The sequence below is a fragment of the Symsagittifera roscoffensis genome, chromosome 10, assembly GCF_963678635.1.
Source record: "Symsagittifera roscoffensis chromosome 10, txSymRosc1.1, whole genome shotgun sequence".
In the NCBI taxonomy this organism is placed as follows: domain Eukaryota; kingdom Metazoa; phylum Xenacoelomorpha; order Acoela; family Convolutidae; genus Symsagittifera; species Symsagittifera roscoffensis.
In genome coordinates this window covers 47,161,065-47,183,364 of record NC_087071.1, presented here as the reverse complement: position 1 = coordinate 47,183,364, position 22,300 = coordinate 47,161,065, and the positions used below count along the sequence as shown (strand labels likewise).

Below are 22,300 nucleotides of genomic sequence, written 5' to 3'. Positions count from 1 at the left end.
GTTCCTTTGCTGTTAGTGCATTCCCCCTCTCTTTTCAATCCTCAATGGTTCATCCCACATTTGTTGTTTGTTTTGTTTTGTATTCGGTGTTTGTTATATTGATTATCATTTTGCAATTAAATTTTTTTGTTTTGTTTTGGTAGTAGCCTTTAAGCTGTAACGGGTTGTAGTCTCATGTCGCAAGTGAACCGAATTGGCTCCGACCGTTTTGAGGTAGAAAAACACAAGAGATAGTGTCCCTGACTCTTGAGCCAATGGTTATAGGGCCTATTTTTCTTAAGCCTCATATGTGACCGAAGTAGACGAATGATACAGAGACAAAAGTTTATTTGACCTAGTTTTTTCTAAAAATTTCATTTTTTTTCGGCTGCTTATTTTGTTTGTGTTGAATCGCAAGTGGTGCGAAGCTCCGCTTCGCCTCTGTAAAAGTTGAATGATTATAAAAACTCGAAGGCAGTTTTCAGATAACAATGATCCTTTTGTTTCGAACTTTGTAAAATGCTCATTTGTCCAATCTGTCACTCCTTGTATGGACCAGATGATGAAATAGTGTTTCTCAAGTGCGGCCACTTGTACCACAGCTCATGCGTGAACCGATGGTTCCAGACATGTCCTTCAGGCCGAAAACGGGAATGCCCCAATTGTCGCAAAAAGGTTTCGGGCAAACCGCTACCGGCATATGGCCAGTTCGAACCTGACATTCAAACTTCTGCCCCAATTCGCATAAGCTCAACAGACAGTACAAGCAACAATTCAGGATCCTGGACCTCGATTTCGCTGGACGAAATTAGCGAAGTTGCCTTAATTGACAAATGGTCAGCTTTCAAGAAGGAATGGCTGTGCAGTAAAAAGGTACGCTGTATATTAGAACTGCCTTGCCTTCATTTGTTTTCGCTAAGACGAAATTGCCGGGAAAAATTGTTGTAAATAAACGTTACAATAACCAGTAAAAGTTATCATAACATGATGCGATATACATTTACTAAATTTGACTTAATTTAATTTGGCAACTAATTTGTTTCGAATCAAACTTTTTAAGGCGTAAAATTAGCATCTTTGTTGAATATTGAATGGTGACCTTGCTTCAGGCAAAAAGTAACGAGCTTACGGACAAGCTCGAGTGTGAGTTCGTGGAAGCGCTGAAGAAATTGAATGGATTCGCAAAGCAGCTTAAGAAAAGTGAAAATGAATGCAAGTCATTCAGAAATCTACTATCTAGCAAGGACCTGCAAATAAATTCTCTTTGTGACCAAGTTCAAAGCCTGAACGCGACAGTGTCAACTTCGGCAACCGAACATTCAAGAGTTAAAGAAGAAAATAAGGCTCTACAAAATCGAATCGCGCTACTGAACAAGGCAAATTTCACCTTGGCTACTGAAAATTCGGAGCTGTCTGGTCTAAAATGGCTGATTCCAATCGGAGAGTTGGTCAGGAAAAGAAGGTGAGTCATGGGATAAGTGTAAAACGAAGTATTTGTTTATTCGTACAATATCACAAGAACAATTAGCTCATTGGAAGTTGTTGGACCTAATCGTCAATCTCTTTTCAGTCAACTGTGTAAGAAACATCTTGGAATGATTCCTAAGAAAATAGTTTGAGATGCATAAAAATAAACAGCACAATAGTTTTGGTAAATGGAAGTAGTGGCGAAGTTGTTAGCGACTTATTAGCTATCGTAAATGAGTTCAATGTCTATTTTTCTTCCACTGGCAGTGATTAAGTTGACAAATACCCAATTTAGGATCCGATCATCTTTTTTTTTGCATGCGTTTTTGTTCAGTTTCTAAGCCTGAAATTAAAATGGGCCCTTCCGTCATGCGATGGTACGTGCACAGGTTTGATAGGGCCATACTAACGCTATATAAATACATAGACAAAATTTTTTGAATAAATCAAGTCTATTTTAATGCATAAAGAGAATCGTCAATTAAAATCTACCCTCCTCGATTACAGCACAGATAGAATTTTCTATGTTGGATGTATTTGTAAGTTTTTTGCACCCCCTAAAGCAGAGGATTGCACTCCTCAGAAGTGCAAAACTTATTTTTGTTCTTAGATAGTTAATTGTGTCCGAGTATGATTCGTTCCGTTTTTCGCTTAGTTTCTCTGCTAGTTTCTGGACGGTTTTTGTAGAGCCCGGTGCTGCTCCTCCGGTACACGCAAAAATTAGTGGAACAAAGCTGCTGTGATCCACATCCAGAATTCTTTGTTGGTATTTTAATGTTTTGACACTCTCATGATATTTGTAGGCGTCAGGTATAGTTTTAGGGCAGGATTTAGCATGGGGGTTGAAAATTTTTACATCGAAAAAGGTTCGGCTGAATCGACCTCCCCAGAGTCCATTTGCCTTGATGTCAAGTCGAGCGTCATCTTCAGTAGTGGTTGTTTTGTTGTGAAAGCTTTCACCTTCCAACGGTTGAAGTTTTGGCTCTATTTAAACATCATGGCATACTTCGTCCAGGAGTGTCGCAAAGGTATAGCGAACTTCATTATGTCTTAGGTGAGTGTATCCACCTTTGGGACAGTGTAGGGAGTGGGTCAGTGTGAACGGTTGTCCACACGGGCATGTATGTGGGGTGTTTGTAGGTTCCCATCCATATCTCAGATGTAATCCATCTTTAAACTCTGATTTGTTGAGAGAGAAATTGTATTTTTTTAGGGGAGCACGCTTAGCCAATTCGATGCTCCTTTCTGTGACGGTAGATTTATTGTTAGTTTTTTCTCTGATGAGCAATTTTCCATAACTTTAGCCTTTTTTGAGAGTGTGATGTTCTGTTTCTAAGTTTTGATGTTTCTTTTTATCAGAGTTTGTTCCGTGCCAGCTATTTCTGTATCACTGTTTTCTAACGGATCACAAATGGCTCGTGACCACTCATAGTTCTGGGAAAAGTCCGTGTTACTGAGGAGGTCTAATCCTCCCATTCTTAGTGGTAGTGCAAAAAGGTTGCGATCATCATCGGTCATATGGTTTTTACCAGTAATGCTAGTGAGTAGCTGCTGTCTTACGTTTTTCTCAAATTCATCCATTTTCTTAAATGCTTCCGGAGTTGTTCTGGTTAGAAAGCTTAATTTATTTTCAAATCATTTTGTGTAGCAGGAGTACGCATTTAGTGGTCATGTTTTAGCTATTTTGGAAAGATTTTCAGTTAGGGTAGCTGTTTTTTCAGTTGCGCTTTCGATGTACTTATCGCATGCTGATGGTGTTCCTATGACCGATCCAAGGACTCTAAAACCATCTTCCATTGTAATATTTGTGCCTTCAAATACTTTTATGGCGCTTTCACGACAATTTTCCTTTACTATGAGTTGACACTTGGAAGGCTTCACATTGTACCCGAAAGCCTTTCCGTGCACATCTAGGTTGTCCAGTATTGCACGGAGACTCCTAAAATTACCTGCAGCGCCTCCATCATCTGTGTACCATTTTTGGGTGATATTTGGTTTTTGCAGGATCTCAATCAGTGGGTTTATTCCAATTCCGTACATAGCCATTGCGAGGGGAGTACCTTGCGTTGTGCCTTCGGTAGATGTCAAAATCGTGTTATTGACATATAGATTTGAGGAATGTTTATATGAGTTGGCCAGCGCATGATGTAGTGCCGGACAAAGGATTTCTACATTTTTTCGAGCAAGTTCTCTATTGAGCGAGTTGAAGGCTTTTTCTGCATCAATAAGTAGTATGGCTCCCGTTTCCGGTTTCTGTGACGATGCGCCTTTTTGTGACGCTAGATTTATTGTTAGTTTTTTCTCTGATGAGCAATTTTCCATAATTTTAGCCTTTTTTGAGAGTGCCATGTTCTGTTTCTAAGTTTTGATGTTTCTTTTTATCAGAGTTTGTTCCGTTTCAGCTATTTCTGTATCACTGTTTTCTAACGGATCGCAAATGGCTGGTGACCACTCATAATTTTTGGAAAAGTCCGTGTTACTGAGGAGGTCTAATCCTCCCATTCTTAGTGGTAGTGCAAAAAGGTTGCGATCTTCATCGGTTATATGGTTTTTACCAGTAATGCTAGTAAGTAGCTGCTGTCTTACGTTTCTCTCAAATTCATCCATTTTCTTAAATGCTTCTGGAGTTGTTCTGGTTAGAAAGCTTAATTTATTTTCAAATCATTTTGTGTAGCAGGAGTAAGCATTTTGTGGTCATGTTTTAGCTATTTTGGAAAGATTTTCAGTTAGGGTAGCTGTTTTTTTCAGTTGCGCTTTCGATGTACTTATCGCATGCTGATGGTGTTCCTATGACCGATCCAAGGACTCTAAAACCATCTTCCATTGTAATATTTTTGCCTTCGAATACTTTTATGGCGCTTTCACGACAATTTTCCTTTACTATGAGTTGAAACTTGGAAGGCTTCACATTGTACCCGAAAGCCTTTCCGTGCACATCTAGATTGTCCAGTATTGCACGGAGACTCCTAAGATTACCTGCAGCGCCTCCATCGTCTGCGTACCATTTTTGGGTGATATTTGGTTTTTGCAGGAGCTCAATCAGTGGGTTTATTCCAATTCCGTACATAGCCATTGCGAGGGGATCACCTTGCGTTGTGCCTTCGGTAGATGTTAAAACCGTGTTATTGACATATAGTTTTAAGGGATGTTTATATGAGTTGGCCAGCGCATGATGTAGTGCCGGACAAAGGATTTCTACATTTTTTCGAGCAAGTTATCTATTGAGCGAGTTGAAGGCTTTTTCTGCATCAATAAGTAGTATGGCTTCCGTTTCCGGTTTCTTTGACGATGTTCCTTTATGTGACGCTAGATTTATTGTTAGTTTTTTCTCTGATGAGCAATTTTCCATTATTTTAGCCTTTTTTGAGAGTGCGATGTTCTGTTTCTAAGTTTTGATGTTTCTTTTTATCAGAGTTTGTTCCGTTTCAGCTATTTCTGTATCACTGTTTTCTAACGGATCACAAATGGCTAGTGACCACTCATAATTTTTGGAAAAGTCCGTGTTACTGAGGAGGTCTAATCTTCCCATTCCTAGTGGTAGTGCAAAAAGGTTGCGATCTTCATCGGTTATATGCTTTTTACCAGTAATGCTAATAAGGTGCTGCTGTCTTACGTTTTTCTCAAATTCCTCCATTTTCTTAAATGCTTCCGGAGTCGTTCTGGTTAGAAAGCTTATTTTATTTTGAACTCATTTTGTGTAGCAGGAGTACGCATTTTGTGATGATGTTTTAGCTATTTTGGAAAGATTTTCAGTTAGGGTAGCTGTTTTTTCAGTTGCGCTTTCGATGTACTTATCGCATGCTGATGGTGTTCCTATGACCGATCCAAGGACTCTAAAACCATCTTGCATTGTAATACTTGTGCCTTCGAATACTTTTATGGCGCTTTCACGACAGTTTTCCTTTACTATGAGTTGACACTTGGAAGGCTTCACATTGTACCCGAAAGCCTTTCCGTGCACATCTAGGTTGTCCAGTATTGCACGGAGACTCCTAAGATTACCTCCAGCGCCTCCATCATCTGCGTACCATTTTTGGGTGATTTTTGGTTTTTGCAGGAGCTCAATCAGTGGGTTTATTTTAATTCCGTACATAGCCATTGCGAGGGGATCACCTTGCGTTGTGACTTCGGTAGATGTCAAAACCTTGTTATTGACATATAGATTTGAGGGATGTTTATATGAGTTGGTCAGCGCATGATGTAGTGCCGGACAAAGGATTTCTACATCTTTTAGAGCAAATTCTCTATTGAGCGAGTTGAAGGCGTTTTCTGCATCAATAAGTAGAATGGCTTCCGTTTCCGTTTTCTGTGACGATGCTCCTTTTTGTGACGCTAGATTTATTGTTAGTTTTTTCTCTGATGAGCAATTTTCCATAATTTTAGATTTTTTGAGAGTGTGATGTTCTTTTTCTCAGTTTTGATGTTTCTTTTTATCAGAGTTTGTTCCGTTTCAGCTTTTTCTGTATCACTGTTTTCTAACGGATCACAAATGGCTTGTGACCTCTCATAATTTTTGGAAAAGTCCGTGGGACTGAGGAGGTCTAATCCTCCCATTCTTAGTGGTAGTGCAAAAAGGTTGCGATCTTCATCGGTTATATGGTTTTTACTAGTAATACTAGTAAGTAGATGCTGTCTTACGTTTTTCTCAATTTCATTCATTTTCTTAAATGCTTCCGGAGTTGTTCTGGTTAGAAAGCTTAATTTATTTTGAACTCCATTTTTGTAGCAGGAGTACGCATTTTGTGGTGATGTTTTAGCTATTTTAGAAAGCTTTTCAGTTAGGGTAGCTGCTTTTTCAATTTCGCTTGCGATGTACTTATCGCATGCTGATGGTGTTCCTATGACCGATCCAAGGACTCTAAAACCATCTACCATTGTAATATTTGTGACTTCGAATACTTTTTTGGCGCTTTCACGACAGTTTTCCTTTATTATGAGTTGACACTTGAAAGGCTTCACATTGTACTCGAAAGCCTTTCCGTGCACATCTAGGTTGTCCAGTATTGCACGGAGACTCCTAAGATCACCTGCAGCGCTTCCATCATCTGCGTACCATTTTTGGGTGATATTTGATTTTTGCATGAGCTCAATCAGTGGGATTATTCCAATTCCGTACATAGCCATTGCGAGGGGATCACCTTGCGTTGTGCCTTCGGTAGATATCAAAACCGTGTTATTGACATATAGATTTGAGGGATGTTTATATGAGTTGGCCAGCGCATGATGTAGTGCCGGACAAAGGATTTCTACATTTTTTAGAGCAAGTTCTCTATTGAGCGAGTTGAAGGCGTTTTCTGCATCAATAAGTAGTATGGCTTCCGTTTCCGGTTTCTCAAACTCCTTCCTCAAGCTGTGGATAACATATTCGATTCCACACTTCTGGCCTAAGCAGAGTTGTAATTTTTTTCCGAGATTTTTAATGTCTGATTGTATACATTGGGTGATTATTTTGCCAATTCTTCTCAGAACCTCGCCTATACCAATGGGCCGTACCCCTGGATTTTTTTTCCAGAGCTATCAGGTGACACGAGTTGTATGCTATTAAGTTTTCATGGGGGACAACTTTACTTGCTATTGTATAGAATAATTTAGCAATTGTTTTGCAAAGCTCAATGGATGTCTGGTTGAAGTGAGTTAATATCCTTCTGCATTCGCACGCATTTAGACCTGAGCGACCGTGGCTTCCGTGCGTTTTCAGGGTTGATTCTCGAACTGTCTTGTCGTTTATTTGTTCGAATTTAGAGGGGTGGTATGACATTGTGTCTTCATTTAATTCAGTTGAATAGTTAGTGTTCGCTGTTTTGGTGGGGGGTGTTTTTCTTTCAGGATATTAAGGACTGTTTTTCCTTCAATGACTTCGTTTAGGGGAAGTACTCCTTTTGTTTTCTTGTCTGAAAGGCAGCCAATGGCGGGAGATAATTTGCCTGTACTTTAGTTTATCGAATTGCTTAACTTCCTCATTTACTTCGGACTTCTTCTGTTTTGGATGTCTAATTTGGAGAGCTTTCGCTTCAGTGAAAAGTTCGTCTAATAAGCCTTGCTTCCATATGCGGCGGCTCAGTGTTTTGGAATTTGATACGTTTGTTTCTGATTTAGTTTTGGGGAGTAGCAGATGTGGGAGAATCATTGCTGATTTCATTGCGACATTAGAATTTGGTGTTTCTTCTACTAATGACAACAGCTGCTGGTTCAGTAATTCTATGAATTGAAAACCGGGCTTGTTCTTGTTTAGAACTATGAAGCGCGGTTTCCAGTTAATGACATTTTTGTATATGTCATTTATTTCAATTTCGAGTTCTTGGTCAATAAGTTTCCAGGGGTCGAAGGGGACTGTAGTGATTGCTGGGGGCGATGGATAAGATTGTTTTGCGTTGGGCAGTGCGTTTGTTTCAGGTGTTGTCGGTGATGTCTCTTTTTGAGTTGTGATGGGGGCTGTGCTTGTTGGTCTGTTTGTGGATTTAGGCCCTTTTGCAAAGTTCTCGGGAGTGCATTGTATGCAGGAGAAACCAGCGTAATAAAATTTGCTGCTCTGTAGCCCGCTACATGAGACATGTATGTATGCTTTGCAAATGACACACGATATGCCTCCTTTTCGGAGGTGGCGTTTGCAAATGTGGCAGTGCGTTTGATCGGCCATAATTTGGCAGCGAGGAGGGTAAATTTATGGTGAATATATACAAGTTGGCTGAGCGAGCAATAAACTGAAACTTTTTTTCCCATAAAAGGAAAAATGAATACCATCTTTACAAAACATATTAGCACTAAAATTAACGTTTAGATTGGGGGAAAAATTCGAATTCTTGAGTGGTAATATGTATTAATAAGGCGAAACAAAGAATTATTTAAAGCACCAAGTTTTCTGTTTATGAAGTGATTATTTGCAGAGAGGATGGTTTTGGGGATAATAAGCACATTTGGGTTAAACTTATGAATTATCAAATTTATTAAAAATCTCAAATCATTAGCAAACTCTGAAACCGTAGATGAGTTATCATTAAAGCCGGCTACTATAGTAACACAGTTCAGTTTCTGCGAGGGGTAGAGCGAGACAGTAGCGGCAAGGTCGGCTAGTTTTGCACCTCTGTACGAGTGAACTGTGGCTCCGATATCTTAGGGGCTGCAGTACTTGGTCCTTGAGGTTCCTATTACCAATTTCCTGCTCCACTAGGGTAGCCACTTCGGCCTGTACTTCGGCAAGGACATTCATTAAACAGGGTACAAAACAGACAAAACAAGAGAAAGAATAGATTGTTAAATCGATTGTAGAGAAATAGATTTAAAAAACAAATAAAAAAGAAATGAAAGCGATTACAACCTGGTTTTTTACGGGTGGAGGTTCCGGCGGGGATGTCCGGGTAGAGGGGGTGTATCGCGGCTTGACGAGCTTGTCTCTAAAATCCCGTACCCTCTAAAATCCCGTCTCTAAAGGCCCTTCTTACAAGCGTACCAAGTTTATCGCAACAATTAGGCTAAGCCTGAAATGAAAGTCATTTCTGAACAACTCATTGAACTATCATTTGAACAGCTACTTCTTTCATTTAAATGAAACAGTTTGGTTTCCAAAAGAAAACAATAACATTGATGCTTTCGGCAAAGTAACAGTGAGATAAAACTCAAGTACCGAAGAGAACTTGATTTATAAAAGCTTTTGACCTACTTGTTTCATAATTTTGTTTCATAATTGAGAAATTTGGTGTGAGTGAAAATTTTGCTTTGGCATGAAATTTAACTTGAAGCCCTGCAGACAAATTGGCGAAACGATTGGTGAAGTCTGGAATGTCGTGTCCCGCAGGGATCCCTTTGGGCGTCCTCTGTTTCCTATATTGATTAACGACCTTCCAAAAGTCTACGATTTTAGCGAAGAGTTTAGACTTTCCGACGACACAAACATAGCTATGAATAGGTCAAGCTATAAGTAGGTAGTTTATTTTGAATAAATCTATACTTTATTTAAATGCGCGTGACACGTATCGTGCCTTGTTTAAGCGTTTTGTGCAACAGTTAAGGGCATAACGTATGTATGCGTGGTTAAGCTATATCGTATAATGCAATGCATAAGATTTTTTTTTTTCGATTTACTAGTTTGAATCTAGCGTTTGTTCCACCGATTTATAAGATAGCAACTTTAAAGGGATGCTGTCAAAGTTTCCCCAGGGGCTGCGAATTTGGGCTCCAATTAAAAATGCCCAAATCCGGTTAGTGTATGAGGTGAGACAGTTTTTATTATTTTTTCAGTTTTTCAGAAAACTCCAACTGGAAAAATAGTTTCCAACCCTGTAATTTGGTGCGGTCAGAGTACTCTCAAGGATTGCGAATCTTGTCTCCAAATGTGACTGCTCAAAAGTTCAATTTTTTTTTTCAAATTTTGAAATTCCCGACCTTTTAATTGTAAAGTGTCAGAGAACTCTCGAAGGGTTGAAAATCTTGCCCCCAAATATGACTACTCAAATCTTTTGAGTTTTCGAGATTAGAAGTTACAAATTTAAATTTTTTTTTTCAAATTACAATTGATTTTTGAAGCCTTTTTCCCTGTAATGGGGGAAGGGGACTGTCAGAGTGTTTTCAGGTGTTCCTAATCTAGCCCCCAAATATGACTGTTCAATTCTTTGTAGTTTTCCAGATCTGACAATTTTTGCGTTTTTTTTTCAAAAAGTTTTCAGAATAATTAAATTTATTTTTCTTTCTTCAAATTCCCAACCCTTTAGTTGGAGGCTGCTAGAGTACGGCTGCTAATGTCGTGTATCTTTATCCTTGCGATAAGCAAGGGTATTGCAATCGGGTACTAGACTTTTTTCCCGTAAATAACTTTGTTCACAGATTTCAGCAAGCATGCAGCACAAATGTATGCAGTATGTGCGTTTATTGGAGCTCATTGGTCTATTACTGCCACTGTACATCATTATTAGTGTTTTTCCAATAAATTCTCAGTTCAACGATTTAAAATGATATTTCTTCGGTTTTTTTTTTGAAATTTCGACTTCGGCGCTTTTGTTTTTTTAGTCGACTGTTTCTGCTTTGTTTTTACCATCCAACTACATCGGTTGTTCGATTTTTAGTTTTTTTCATTACAGCTTTCAACGTACTGATTTATCTCGGCTGCTTGTTTGTATTATTTTTTAACCTTGACTTCGTATATATTCTTAAAAACTTTATTCTGCCAAAATGATTTCGTCCTATTATTGAACTGTTTCAATGGAAGCATTGAAACAATTCAAATATAGGACGAAATATTTTTGGCAGAATAAATGCTCACTTATTTTGTATGCTCACCTCTGGTTTCCACCAAATGCTATGATTCTTAATTTCTTAATTATAGTTCAAATTTTTCATCACAACATGTTTTTGTCGTCTTTGTTTTTTTTTTCGTCTTGATAGGTTTTGGTCTATTTTGTATCGGCTTATCGGCATAATATTGCGTCTTTCAACGAGCGAAAAAAGTGTGTGTGCGTGCCTGTGTTTTGAGGGCGAGAGGGGCGTTATAACTTCTTGTTGATCTGAATGTTTTTTCGTCTTTTTGTCCCTTTTTGGGCTTCATAGGTTTTGGTCTATATTATATCGGCTTAGCTGTCTCATATTGTTTCAGATGATGAGCAAATGAAGTTTTTTGAGTGTTTTGAGGGTGAAAGGGACTGATTAACTTTTCGTAAGTCTTAAGTCTTGTTGGTTTTTTTGGGGCTTAAAGAGTTTTTGCCATGGTATTTTCGCCTTTGTTACCGCTAGTTAAATTATCTTCCGATGCTATTTTCATATTTAACTCTCGTCAAGTTTGACTTCAAAATAGCCTTATTCATTATGATTGATCTTGTTTTTTTTCCATAGTTTTGATTTTTTATCCGATTCTTCTCGTGTTGTATCACAAAATGTGCGAAGCTCAGCTTCGCCTCTGTTAAATAGTACCTCCAATAGCAATTATATATAAAGAATATACCTTTAGAAATTGCACCGTCATGCAAATAACTTGGTGTTTACCTAGATACTGAACTGTTCTTTTATTTCTTTAATTGATTTCATGCGATCTAAGCTTAGAAAACACCGAGGCTTTAATAGGAAAAATGCGCCATTTTGTTCTCAAAACCACTATGGTTGAATACTATGGCTCTAACATCAAGCACATTCTGCATCAGGGGGTTTTGGTGTACGGTCGCACTACCTACCTGTACAGAATGTCAACCTACCTAGTACAAGTTCCAACTATACAAATTGCCTAATTCAAAAGCAAAGTTCAAATAGCATCTGTTCATTACAAGAGCTAAGCTGATACAAATGGCCGATTTCATCCCCCAGATGAGAAGGAAATAGGAGCCCCGTGAAAAATCTTATCTGCAATCGGAGCACTATTGATGCCCGAGTAATTGCATGGATTTTTTTCAAGAATGATTCTATACGAGCAAGAGTTTCTTTGCCACTGCACACCAAGGAAAATGGAGCAGCTTTGTGTGACAGGACAAGACTGAAAGCAGGACCTCGTATTTCATTACTCGCAGCCAATTGTTGACTAGCTACTTTTAGTATTTCGAGACAGGATCTATTTATAATTGTTTTTGGGTTGTTCATTGATGGATTCAATTAAAACTCTGAAGTTGGTAATATCAATGCTTGGATTGATATGACAATAGCTTTTATTTGAGTTATTTTAATTCAAGTCGATATTTACTAATGCAAAAAGTCAACAGATGCTACCAGCCGACAGTTGGAAACACGTTCGAGCTCATCAAAACCCAATGGATTTTGCCAATTTTTTGAACAGGACGCTCTTGGTTACAGACAAACCAATTCTTTTCCAGAACAACCCGCAATTTTTGAAGGCAGCGAAAAACACAAACCAAATAATATTTGATAACCAATGTTCAAAAAAATGTTTTCACCTGACGTCAAAAAATGAATTCGTTGCCCAGTAAATAACGAAGTTTTGGTATTACCACATCAACGTTTAATAAAAAATTAAAAGATTTCTACACTACTGAAATGAAATCTTATCCTATATTTCATGGCGTGAATTCCGTTTTCATTAGTTGATTTGCAATTATATGTTCAGTTTGATAATGTTTTAATAATTTTAGTTTTTACGGGTGTACAATTTTTTACTTCACATTTTCATTCCTAAATTGATGATTTTATTGATGTGATAATTTCGTCTCATTTTATTCAAACATGAGTAACTAATCTAAATTTGTTACTAACATTAATTTTACACGGTTACTATACTAATGCATTAATTTTACACGGTTACTATACTAATGCATTAATTTTACACGGTTACTATACTAATGCATTAATTTTACACGGTTACTATACTAATGCATTAATTTTACACGGTTACTATACCAATGCATTAATTTTACACGGTTACTATACTAATGCATTAATTTTACACGGTTACTATACTAATGCATTAATTTTACACGGTTACTATACCAATGCATTAATTTTACACGGTTACTATACTAATGCATTAATTTTACACGGTTACTATACTAATGCATTAATTTTACACGGTTACTATACTAATGCATTGACTATTCTGTATAGTAATTAAAGTAAAGTGTTTCTTCTTTTTCTCAAGACTAGTTAAAAATATTTCAGATGATGCTTAAATTGGGTCGCTCACATTGAGTTTAGTGACCCATCTTAAGCATCATCCATAATCTTTTTAACTGATTTTTAACTATAATCTCTAAAAGTTGGCGCAAAACGATTAAAAATTGTTAATATATAAAAAATCGGTATTTTATGTAGAAAATGACATTTTTTTCCTCTCATTTGAAACTAGTTTGATGTATACAAACTTGAGAAGATTATCTCCTTTATTGGGCTACAGAAGAGGATCGATTTGATATAGTCACTAACTGAACCAATAGTTTTGGCGTAATTTCTCAATGACTAAAAAAGCCAAAAATGATCATTTGTGGGATAACATTTTGGGCCTTAGTTTCGCTTTATAAATTGCTCCATAAAATTCTAAGCAAGCATTGTCCACATCTTATTTCGACAAAAATTAACCCAATTTTTTGAGACAAACACTTTTTAGATATCAATTTTTATTCGTGTCGTTCGGATAATTTAAATCAGCACTGTATATAGGTTACACCTATATAATTTCCAGATATGATAGTATTTCATGGGCAACTTTCACCGTTGCTGTTACAAGTTGAATAACATTCTGCATCTGCTTAAGCTCGTCCTCTTTCATTGGTTTGTTTTTCAAACGCGTGGAGTAATGCAAAACTTGAAACAAATCTGTTATAGTTGATCGAAGTTGTTTGTTGCCAGTAACGAAATGGAAAAAAGAGTGTGTCACTTCAAGAAGCTGGCTGCTGAAAATGGTGGAAACGCCGACGAGGCTCTTCAGCTGTTGATTAACTACTGTGTCTTAGTGGACTCGGAATTACAAGAGACCAAGTCCGAAGCTGAGAATCTAAGAGCTGAGTTGATCGGTAGAACTTCCTCCAAACACTTGAAAGTTAGACTTTGTTTTCAGCGTTCATTTCGAATGCTTTACGGGTGATGCTCGACACACAGGGCTTTTTAGATAGACTCTTGCACAAATTATGACTTAAAAAGGCATGTTGAGAGGGATTGCCCCGATGCGCTGTATAATAATGCACAAGAACATTTTTCATCTCTCGTTGACGTTGGGTGTATCGTGATTAACTAGCTGTGTAGCCATTAGTGGCACTGTTCTAAGACCAACCTCCCACAAAATGGGCTACAAAATTAGTTTAATTAGTTGATTCTGGTACTAATTTTGTGCAAACTGTTAGAATTGTTACGAAAAATGGCCTGCTATTCCACTTTTTGATATCTTTGATCTTCTTGTATTACCGTGTAAAACTACTCGTTTAATCATAAAAATCATGCTTTTGTGAGAGGAGGGGGGAGGAAAAATGACATGTTAGTCATTTGAAACAAATGGATTGTCTTTAATTTGTTTTCAGTGTCCTGGAACACTTTTATTGGAGGGAGTCTGTGCTTTTTCTTCCATTTTATCAATAAAAACTGACGCTGGATACATTTTCATTGTCGTTGGTTTGATAGCTCAATAACCATCTATTGTCAAAATTTTGGCTCTTTTCCAGTCCCCCCTTTGATATTTTGTGAAATTCAATATATGAAAGTCTATTTGAAATGACTTTTTATGTTATAAACTGCATTAAAACGTGTGAGCGTGAACAGTAGAACAAATTTGAACAGCATTTTTAACATGCAAAAAGTCGTTTGAACAATTTTTGAACAGTTTTATTTTATTTTTTGAGGGGGGTGGGAAACTGGAAAAGAGCCAAAATTTTATTTCGTATTAATTGGAAAAATAATAGCGATTTGGAGTTTAACAACTATATCAAGTTTAGCGCTCTACGCTTCTGTAGCTTTGATTCTTGGGGGCTTCAAGTCAAAGTGAAATCTAATTTAAGTTCGTGAATATAGAAAATATTTGACGAAAATAAACAAAAAAAATAAACAATATCCTGCGCACTATGTATGTCTATACAGAAAAAGGTTTCTTTCGGTTCAGCCATTTATTATGATATTAGTAAGAAAAAGACAAATTTTTCAAGAGATGATGAACATAGTTCAGACTCTTCCATAGGTCGCGATAATTTTTTTTTTCAAGAAAATTCTTAAAGTTTGTTCAGGCTCAAATTTACTCTTTCGCGGTTTGACTTTTGATTTCAGTTCAGTTCGTTTCCTTTCCTAAAAGGAAATTATATTCAATTATCGAATAGCAAAAGTGAAAGAGTCAGGAAAAGCGTGATGGAACTGTAGTTGGAATTTAATTAATGTGGAATTAAATTTTCAGATTTCCCAGCGAAATAAAAATTTTACTTATGGATCCAATTTTCTCAAATCGGTTGATTTTATCAAAACAATGTCAATCACAAAATGTTCTAGAAATTCGAAAAGATTTAAGGCCATCTATTTTGATATATTTTTTTTCGAAAAGTCAGTTATTTTTTTTATGATAACTTCCGTTCATTGACTCATTTCCAACTGTCTGTTGGCTATTTTTTTACTTGTGTATAAAAAAGGACAGGCGTTTTTAAATGTCAAAGTACGTAGTGATTACACTTATTGAGGTCTTAAGGTCTTTTTGTAGTTTTTTTCAGGCATGACTGTTCTGACTCAGATATGACTTTTCGTAGTGAATTTTGAGTTTTTCTAAGTTCAGTTGAGTTTTAATTTCATTTGCATTTTTGTTCTCTTTGAAATTATTCAATTGTTTTTTTTTTTCGGTTTGATTGCGTTCATTGAAGCTTCTCCAATTGTCTATTGGCCATATTTATTAGCATAGACAACTTTAACTGGTGAAATTTTGAACAAAAAACACTCTGAAAGCTCAATGTCTTCACGCATTTGGGCGTCTATGAGATTTTAAAGGGGAGGAACTAAAAGCTGTACTTAGAAAGTTCAACAGATTCGAGACGCTAGAGATTACTCGTTCAGTGAAATTCTCGTTGAATGTTTTGTAATTTTTAAGTTTAAATGCGAGCTTCACTATCTCGCCACGTTTAAGTTTTTTCAAGATAGTATTTTTGCATCTTTAATGAAAGAATTTTTTCATGTTTAAGCTGTATCGTATATTGCAATGGTTAAAAGTATATATATTTTTTGATTTTCCAGTTGAATTTAGTGTTTATTTAATCGAGTTTAAAATAAGCAGCCTATCAGTGAAATGTTGTCAGGGTTCCCCAGGGGTTGCGATTTTGACCTCCAATTTTGATTGCCCAAATCCTTTTAGTGTACGGGATACGACGATTTATAAGGTTCTTTCAAAATTTTACAGAAAACCCAAATTACAAAGTAGTTCTTTAAATGAAATTGTCAACCTTGCATTTGGGTGCCGTCAGAGAAAGGTTGCGAATCTTGCTTACAAATGTGATGGCTCGAAACCTTGAAGTTCTCGGAATATGATGTTTTATGACTTTTTTTCGAAAAACTTTGATAAAAAAGCTAACCCAAATTGATTTTCTCAACCCAATAGTGGGGTGCTGTCAGGGTACTTTCAATGTTGCAAATCTGGCGTCCGAGTATAACTGCTCAAATCATTTTGAGATCAGTTGTGCTTGACGTGGAAGGCTTTCGTTACAAGAATAACGCCTTCGTGGTTAAAAATTGAGCAATTACAACTTTATTGAGCAAGGGCCTTATTGAACTTTAAACAAATTGAGCAAGTTTATTGGCTCATTCTTTTCTTACCTCGTGTGAGTTGAAGCTCGAGCAAAAGGATTACAACTGGTTAACAAAATATTTACACCGTCTCCATTGGGAAAACGGTGATTACCTTTACATAAATTTGAATCAAATACTTCAGATTTTTGTGTTCAGAAATCTTAGTGCCGTTTTCTACGCTAAACGCAAAGAAAAGAGATAGTTTTCGTCCAAATACTAGGGCCGGAAACTTGAAAACCTAGATAATTTGGGTTGTGCTCGGGTTGAAAACTTATTTCAAAAATTATTCTAGTTGCAATAGACGAATACCTCCTTACAACTCCAGGAATCATTGTGCCCGGAAGAAAAGCCAGGTTGGATGGAAAATGAACAAAAGCGAGAGATTGCCTATCACCAAATTCAATGCTTTGTGCGTGGATGACTCGAGAGGATAATAAAATTTCACTAACAAAAATAGAGCGTAACCTGGACCGTTGTTCAAATGTCACGCAACCTGGACCAACAGTTTTTTATTTACCCTTATCTGGAGCAAAAACGACGCCAATCACAAATGAAAAAGAAAAACTAACTATTTTGCAGCATACGGTACAATAAAAACCTGACCAGCTAAGTAGATTTGTTAGAAAAACTTCAAAGCGCGAGATCATAAGTTTTATTTGCGAATGTCTGCTCAATGTAGTCAATGGAAACGTACCAGTTAAAACTGGAAATACTCAAAAGAAAAATTTACTTAAAAAATTGCGATTTTTTTTAGTAAAAGACTCCATCTAGTGAAAAGGATTCCGAAACACTCATATGATAAAGACAAACCGCATACTTCATGATAATGGTATTAAACATAAAACATTTTGGTGAAAGAAAAAGCCCTAAACATGCACTCAAAAGCACCGTTATAATAAAAGATTTAAAAAAGAAAATAGGAGGAGGAGGTAGATCTCGAAAAAGTCATCCGAAGAGAACAACGGCAGTGAACTGAAAAAAAAAACGCGTCATTCCCAGAAAACCAACTGCACAGAGAAGTCGCTCCGATATCTTTACAAGAGTTAAAACAGTTTATCATTTAATCGCGAATTAAGCAACTCACAGCTCGTTGGACTTGTTTGAAAAAGTGCCTCTACTTGTCTTTTTTGAAAATGCTTTACCCCAAAAAATTGGACCGTTCTACTCTCGTGATGGCCCTATGTTCGAGTTTAAAGTACTCGGCGACAGAAATAGTTTCATCGATCTTCACCGTACTCGTTTGGAAATAGTTGAGCGAGTTATGCGCATCAATGGAACCTTGCTTCGAACGTGTGCTACACAGGCGACAAGCAGAGATGCGCCATATTTTGTTAACAATCCTTTATCTTTATTATTTTCTGTGTGTATACTGTCTCTGAATGGCGAGAAAATATCAACTACTAACGCAAAATTTGCCCATTAAGGTTTGAGACCGAGTTTTCATACGGTAATGAAGCCAAGAAAATAAGGTTGGCTTGTCAAGGATATTATTATGAAGAAAATCCATCAGCTATTGACGGTAATGGAAGGATAGCTGAGGATGTTGCGTAGCGTAGAGCTCTCGTTGCAGCCTCGAACGAGCTTAAACTATTTGATAACATTGCATGCGATTTCTTGTCGTGTGACAATACCTACTTTGCGGTGTGACAATAAGATCGTCTCTTAGACGTTCTATTAGTGATTTTGTTTTTATATCTGAAGATGCAGCTAAACACTACAAGGTACAAATAATCGAAGCTAGTTTTTATGTCAGAAAGATGATTGTGACTGACAATGTTCCCTCATCGATAGAAAAAAACATTGAGAACCAGGCCATTTACAATTACCTTGAAGAAGTGCCAAAATCGTTTTTCGCAACTGCAGGAGTACAAAGCTGGCGACAAGAGGATGTTTTCGCAAAAGAATCTGTTCAAAGAATGATAGTAGCAATGAGCATAAACGAAGCATATTTGCGTACTACCACTACAATTTCTTTTCATTACCAGAAGTTTGGGTTGACTGAGAGTATAAAGAAACAGCCTACACATTGCCGGAACTCCAATCTCAACTTCAGACAATAAAAGAATTTATTACAATACGCATGAAGATCCTGATTTTGTGTCTCGCTAAATATGATAATCAATATGTTATGGCTTTTGATCTCACGTCTACTTAGGAGGGGTCACACGATTTTAATCATCCTGAATTGACCAATTGCTATTTCGGTCGAACTCAAGTTTAGAGGCAGGTCTCGGTAATAACGTCAATTATTTATTTATGGGAGTGCGTGCATCAACAGTTAATGTGCGTTCAGATATAAAAATTATCAAAAACACTCCTGGGACCTAAGCTAGCCTTGGATAAGCTTCAAATAATGGAACTTACTAACCGTTGTAATTATTTGAAATATCGCTTTAGAGGTGTTTTTTCGGCAGATTTTGCATGCTCTTCACTATTGAAAAAAGATAATTTTTTCATGATTATGAATACTTCACCCTCGCACTAACCTGAAACCCACTGGTTGCTTTTTGCTCGAGCTGGAGGGCAGATGTTCTTCGCAGATGCTCTACGTAAAAGATTATGTGGTCATCCCTTCGCGTACAAGAATATGCGATGTAGAATTCACTAGGGAAATCAACTGCTGGTGAAAAAACCAATACAATCTGCCGATTCAGTGTTATGCGGACTTTATTGTGTTTATTTTGCTCTAAACTGCTTTGTTGATGTTTTTGTAAATTTTGGAAATTCATTTTTTGAAATTGTTCTCAACAGATTTTCTTTTTCTATAACCTTAAAACAACCGGTAAAATTTCAGATCAAGTCCTTCGAAATATTAAGGTGTGGCCGATTGGTTTAGCGGGCAATATCTAACTCGGTATTGCTCGTCGCTACACTCCTCGGGAACGCCCTCCGCAGATGTAGTTAGTTTTTTTTTTTAGAAAAAAGCCAAATAAAAACGTTATTCAAAATTTGAATTTATTTTCCATGATAAGTTTCACAAAAAAATTGTTTGAATCATTTTCCATACAATCATACCTACCTAAATTTATGTCAATTACTCTAAACACTCCTCTAAAAGTCCTGTGCAGATAATATCAGTCTCGACTTATCAGTAAAGAATCGGTTGCAGTCATCCATCAACAAAGAAAAAGAGCCTTTTCGTCTCGACTAAGTCGGTTCAAGGACTTGGCTCTAAGACGACGGCAATCATAACGAACAATGGACTACAACAGAGGGCGAGACATTTGTTTTTTCAACAGAGGGCCCGACAATTGATTTTTGGAGCAACACAAATGAATACTTGAATGTAGAGAGATGGCAAGGCACGACGAATGCTTTTGATGTCATCTTGCTTAGTAAATCGGTAGACTCTTTTGTGACTTCGACCAGCACTGTATAATGTTTCTCCATTGTCAACTGAATGGTTGCAAAATCTAATTTATCTGAATGGAGGATACCGCAAAAATTGCATTTGAAGCGAAGCCAGAGAAATTGGGTTCATGATTCAGGATGAAAAATTTGTAATTCTTACGGAATTGTTTGGAATAATCAGGGGATTTCTCATACTTTGCTTCAGCCATTGCGTTGTATTTTCAATTAATTAACGAGTTTTTGATGTTACACAAGCGGACAGTTATCATCGTTTTCACTTTCGCATTCCTTTTTCGAGCATGAAGATTTTTTAAGATTTGCTTCGCTTTTTCTAAGTTTTTTAGTCACATTTTTTTTTTCGTTTCGTCAATCTTTTGATTTTTGTGTAATGATGCGCCAAGGAATCGAATTCGCCAGTTGACAAAGTTACTTTATTTTGATAATTGAAAGTTCCCTCTACGTCTTTTTGTACAATTTGATAGTTAAATAAGTACCGGTCTGTGCGAATGTTTTTGCACCGACTCTAAGTAAACGTTCGTTTTTTCGAAGATCTATCCCGAAAATCATCGAAATAGTCAACATCCGTTTCAAGAAAAGAGTACATAATAAATGAATAACAACCAGCTGGTTTTAAGTGCGGAGTCCTGATTAATGACTGATCACAGTAGACGAGACAGATCATGCGTTCCCAAAGTAAAAAATTTGGACAACTTTACAAGCGCTTTGAGCCATAATGGTAAAACTTAATCACCGAGGTTATGATATCCTTAACGATAACCACATTTTATATGTGTATTTGATTGCTTTTCCTCCCGGTTATAATTTAAAAATGTTCTATGTTGTTTTTTCTATTATGACGGTTAACTTAGTGACTGCTATGAATCATGGTACTGAAACTTTAACAGCATTACAAAGAAATTCGGGCAAACTAACAAGAAAACGTGAAATGGGATGCTTTCGCCCGTTACCCCTTTATTATACATATCTCATAACTCTAGAAAATCGGGTTTTCGCATGTAATCTTAATATGACCTCAGGCGTCATGCGTATAAGAATAGATAGTTTGATAGCCCCACCTCAAAAAATTCAAGCTTCGACCTAATTAAGCCATGCCACCCCTTTTCTGATCTCTCTCTCATTAATAAACATTTCAGTTTTTTTTCATTATCTCAATTTCTCTTCGGTAATTTAGTCATTTTTTTGTTTTAACAAAAATTTGAAACATTCAAGTTGTGACTAGTGCTCTGCAGATAATATCAGTCTCCGATCGATTAAGAACAAGTATCTACCAGACCTACACGCGAGAATTGGTTGCAGTCATCCATCAACAAAGAAAAAGAGCCTTTTCGTCTCGACTAAATCGGTTCAAGGATTTGGCTCTAAGACGACGGCAATCAAAACGAACAATGGACTACAACAGAGGGCCAGACAATTGTTTTTTCAACAGAGGGCCAGACAATTGATACTTAGAGCAACACAAATGAGTATTTGAATGTAGAGAGATGGCAAGGCACGACGAATGCTTTTGATGTCATCTTGCTTAGTAAATCGGTAGACTCTTTTGTGACTTCGACCAGCACTGTATAATGTTTTTCCATTGTCAACCGAATGGTTGCAAAATCTAATTTATCTGAATGGAGGATACCGCAAAAATTGCATTTGAAGCGAAGCCAGAGAAATTGGGTTCATGATTCAGGATGAAAAATTTGTAATTCTTACGGAATTGTTTGAAATAACCAGGGGATTTCTCATACTTTGCTTCAACCATTGCGTTGTATTTTTAATTAATTAACGAGTTTTTGATGTTACACAAGCGGACAGTTATCATCGTTTTCACTTTCGCATTCCTTTTTCGAGCATGAAGATTTTTTAAGATTTGCTTCGCTTTTTCTAAGTTTTTTAGTCACATTGCATTTTTTTCGTTTCGTCAATCTTTTGATTTTTGTGTAATGGTGCGCCAAGGAATTGAATTCGCCAGTTGACAAAGTTACTTTATTTTGATAATTGAAAGTTCCCTCTACGTCTTTTTGTACAATTTGATAGTTAAATAAGTACCGGTCTGTGCGAATGTTTTTGCACCGACTCTAAGTAAACGTTCGTTTTTTCGAAGATCTATCCCGAAAATCATCGAAATAGTCAACATCCGTTTCAAGAAAAGAGTACATAATAAATGAATAACAACCAGCTGGTTTTAAGTGTGGAGTCCTGATTAATGACTGATCACAGTAGACGAGACAGATCATGCGTTCCCAAAGTAAAAAATTTGGACAACTTTACAAGCGCTTTGAGCCATAATGGTAAAACTTAATCACCGAGGTTATGATATCCTTAACGATAA

General features: G+C 36.9%; 1 protein-coding gene across 1 annotated transcript in view; it reads left to right on the top strand.

Moving 5' to 3' along the window:
- The first annotated feature begins 461 nt into the window (after positions 1 to 461).
- LOC134855429 (E3 ubiquitin-protein ligase TRAIP-like) overlaps positions 462 to 22,300 on the top strand; it is a 131,680-nt gene continuing 109,841 nt past the window's right edge. Inside the window, exons 1-3 of the mRNA XM_063871956.1 lie at positions 462 to 852; positions 1,089 to 1,441; positions 13,717 to 13,906. Of these exons, the coding sequence (XP_063728026.1) occupies positions 499 to 852; positions 1,089 to 1,441; positions 13,717 to 13,906 (897 nt within the window). The 5' untranslated portion in view covers positions 462 to 498. The remainder of the gene's footprint in view (positions 853 to 1,088; positions 1,442 to 13,716; positions 13,907 to 22,300) is intronic.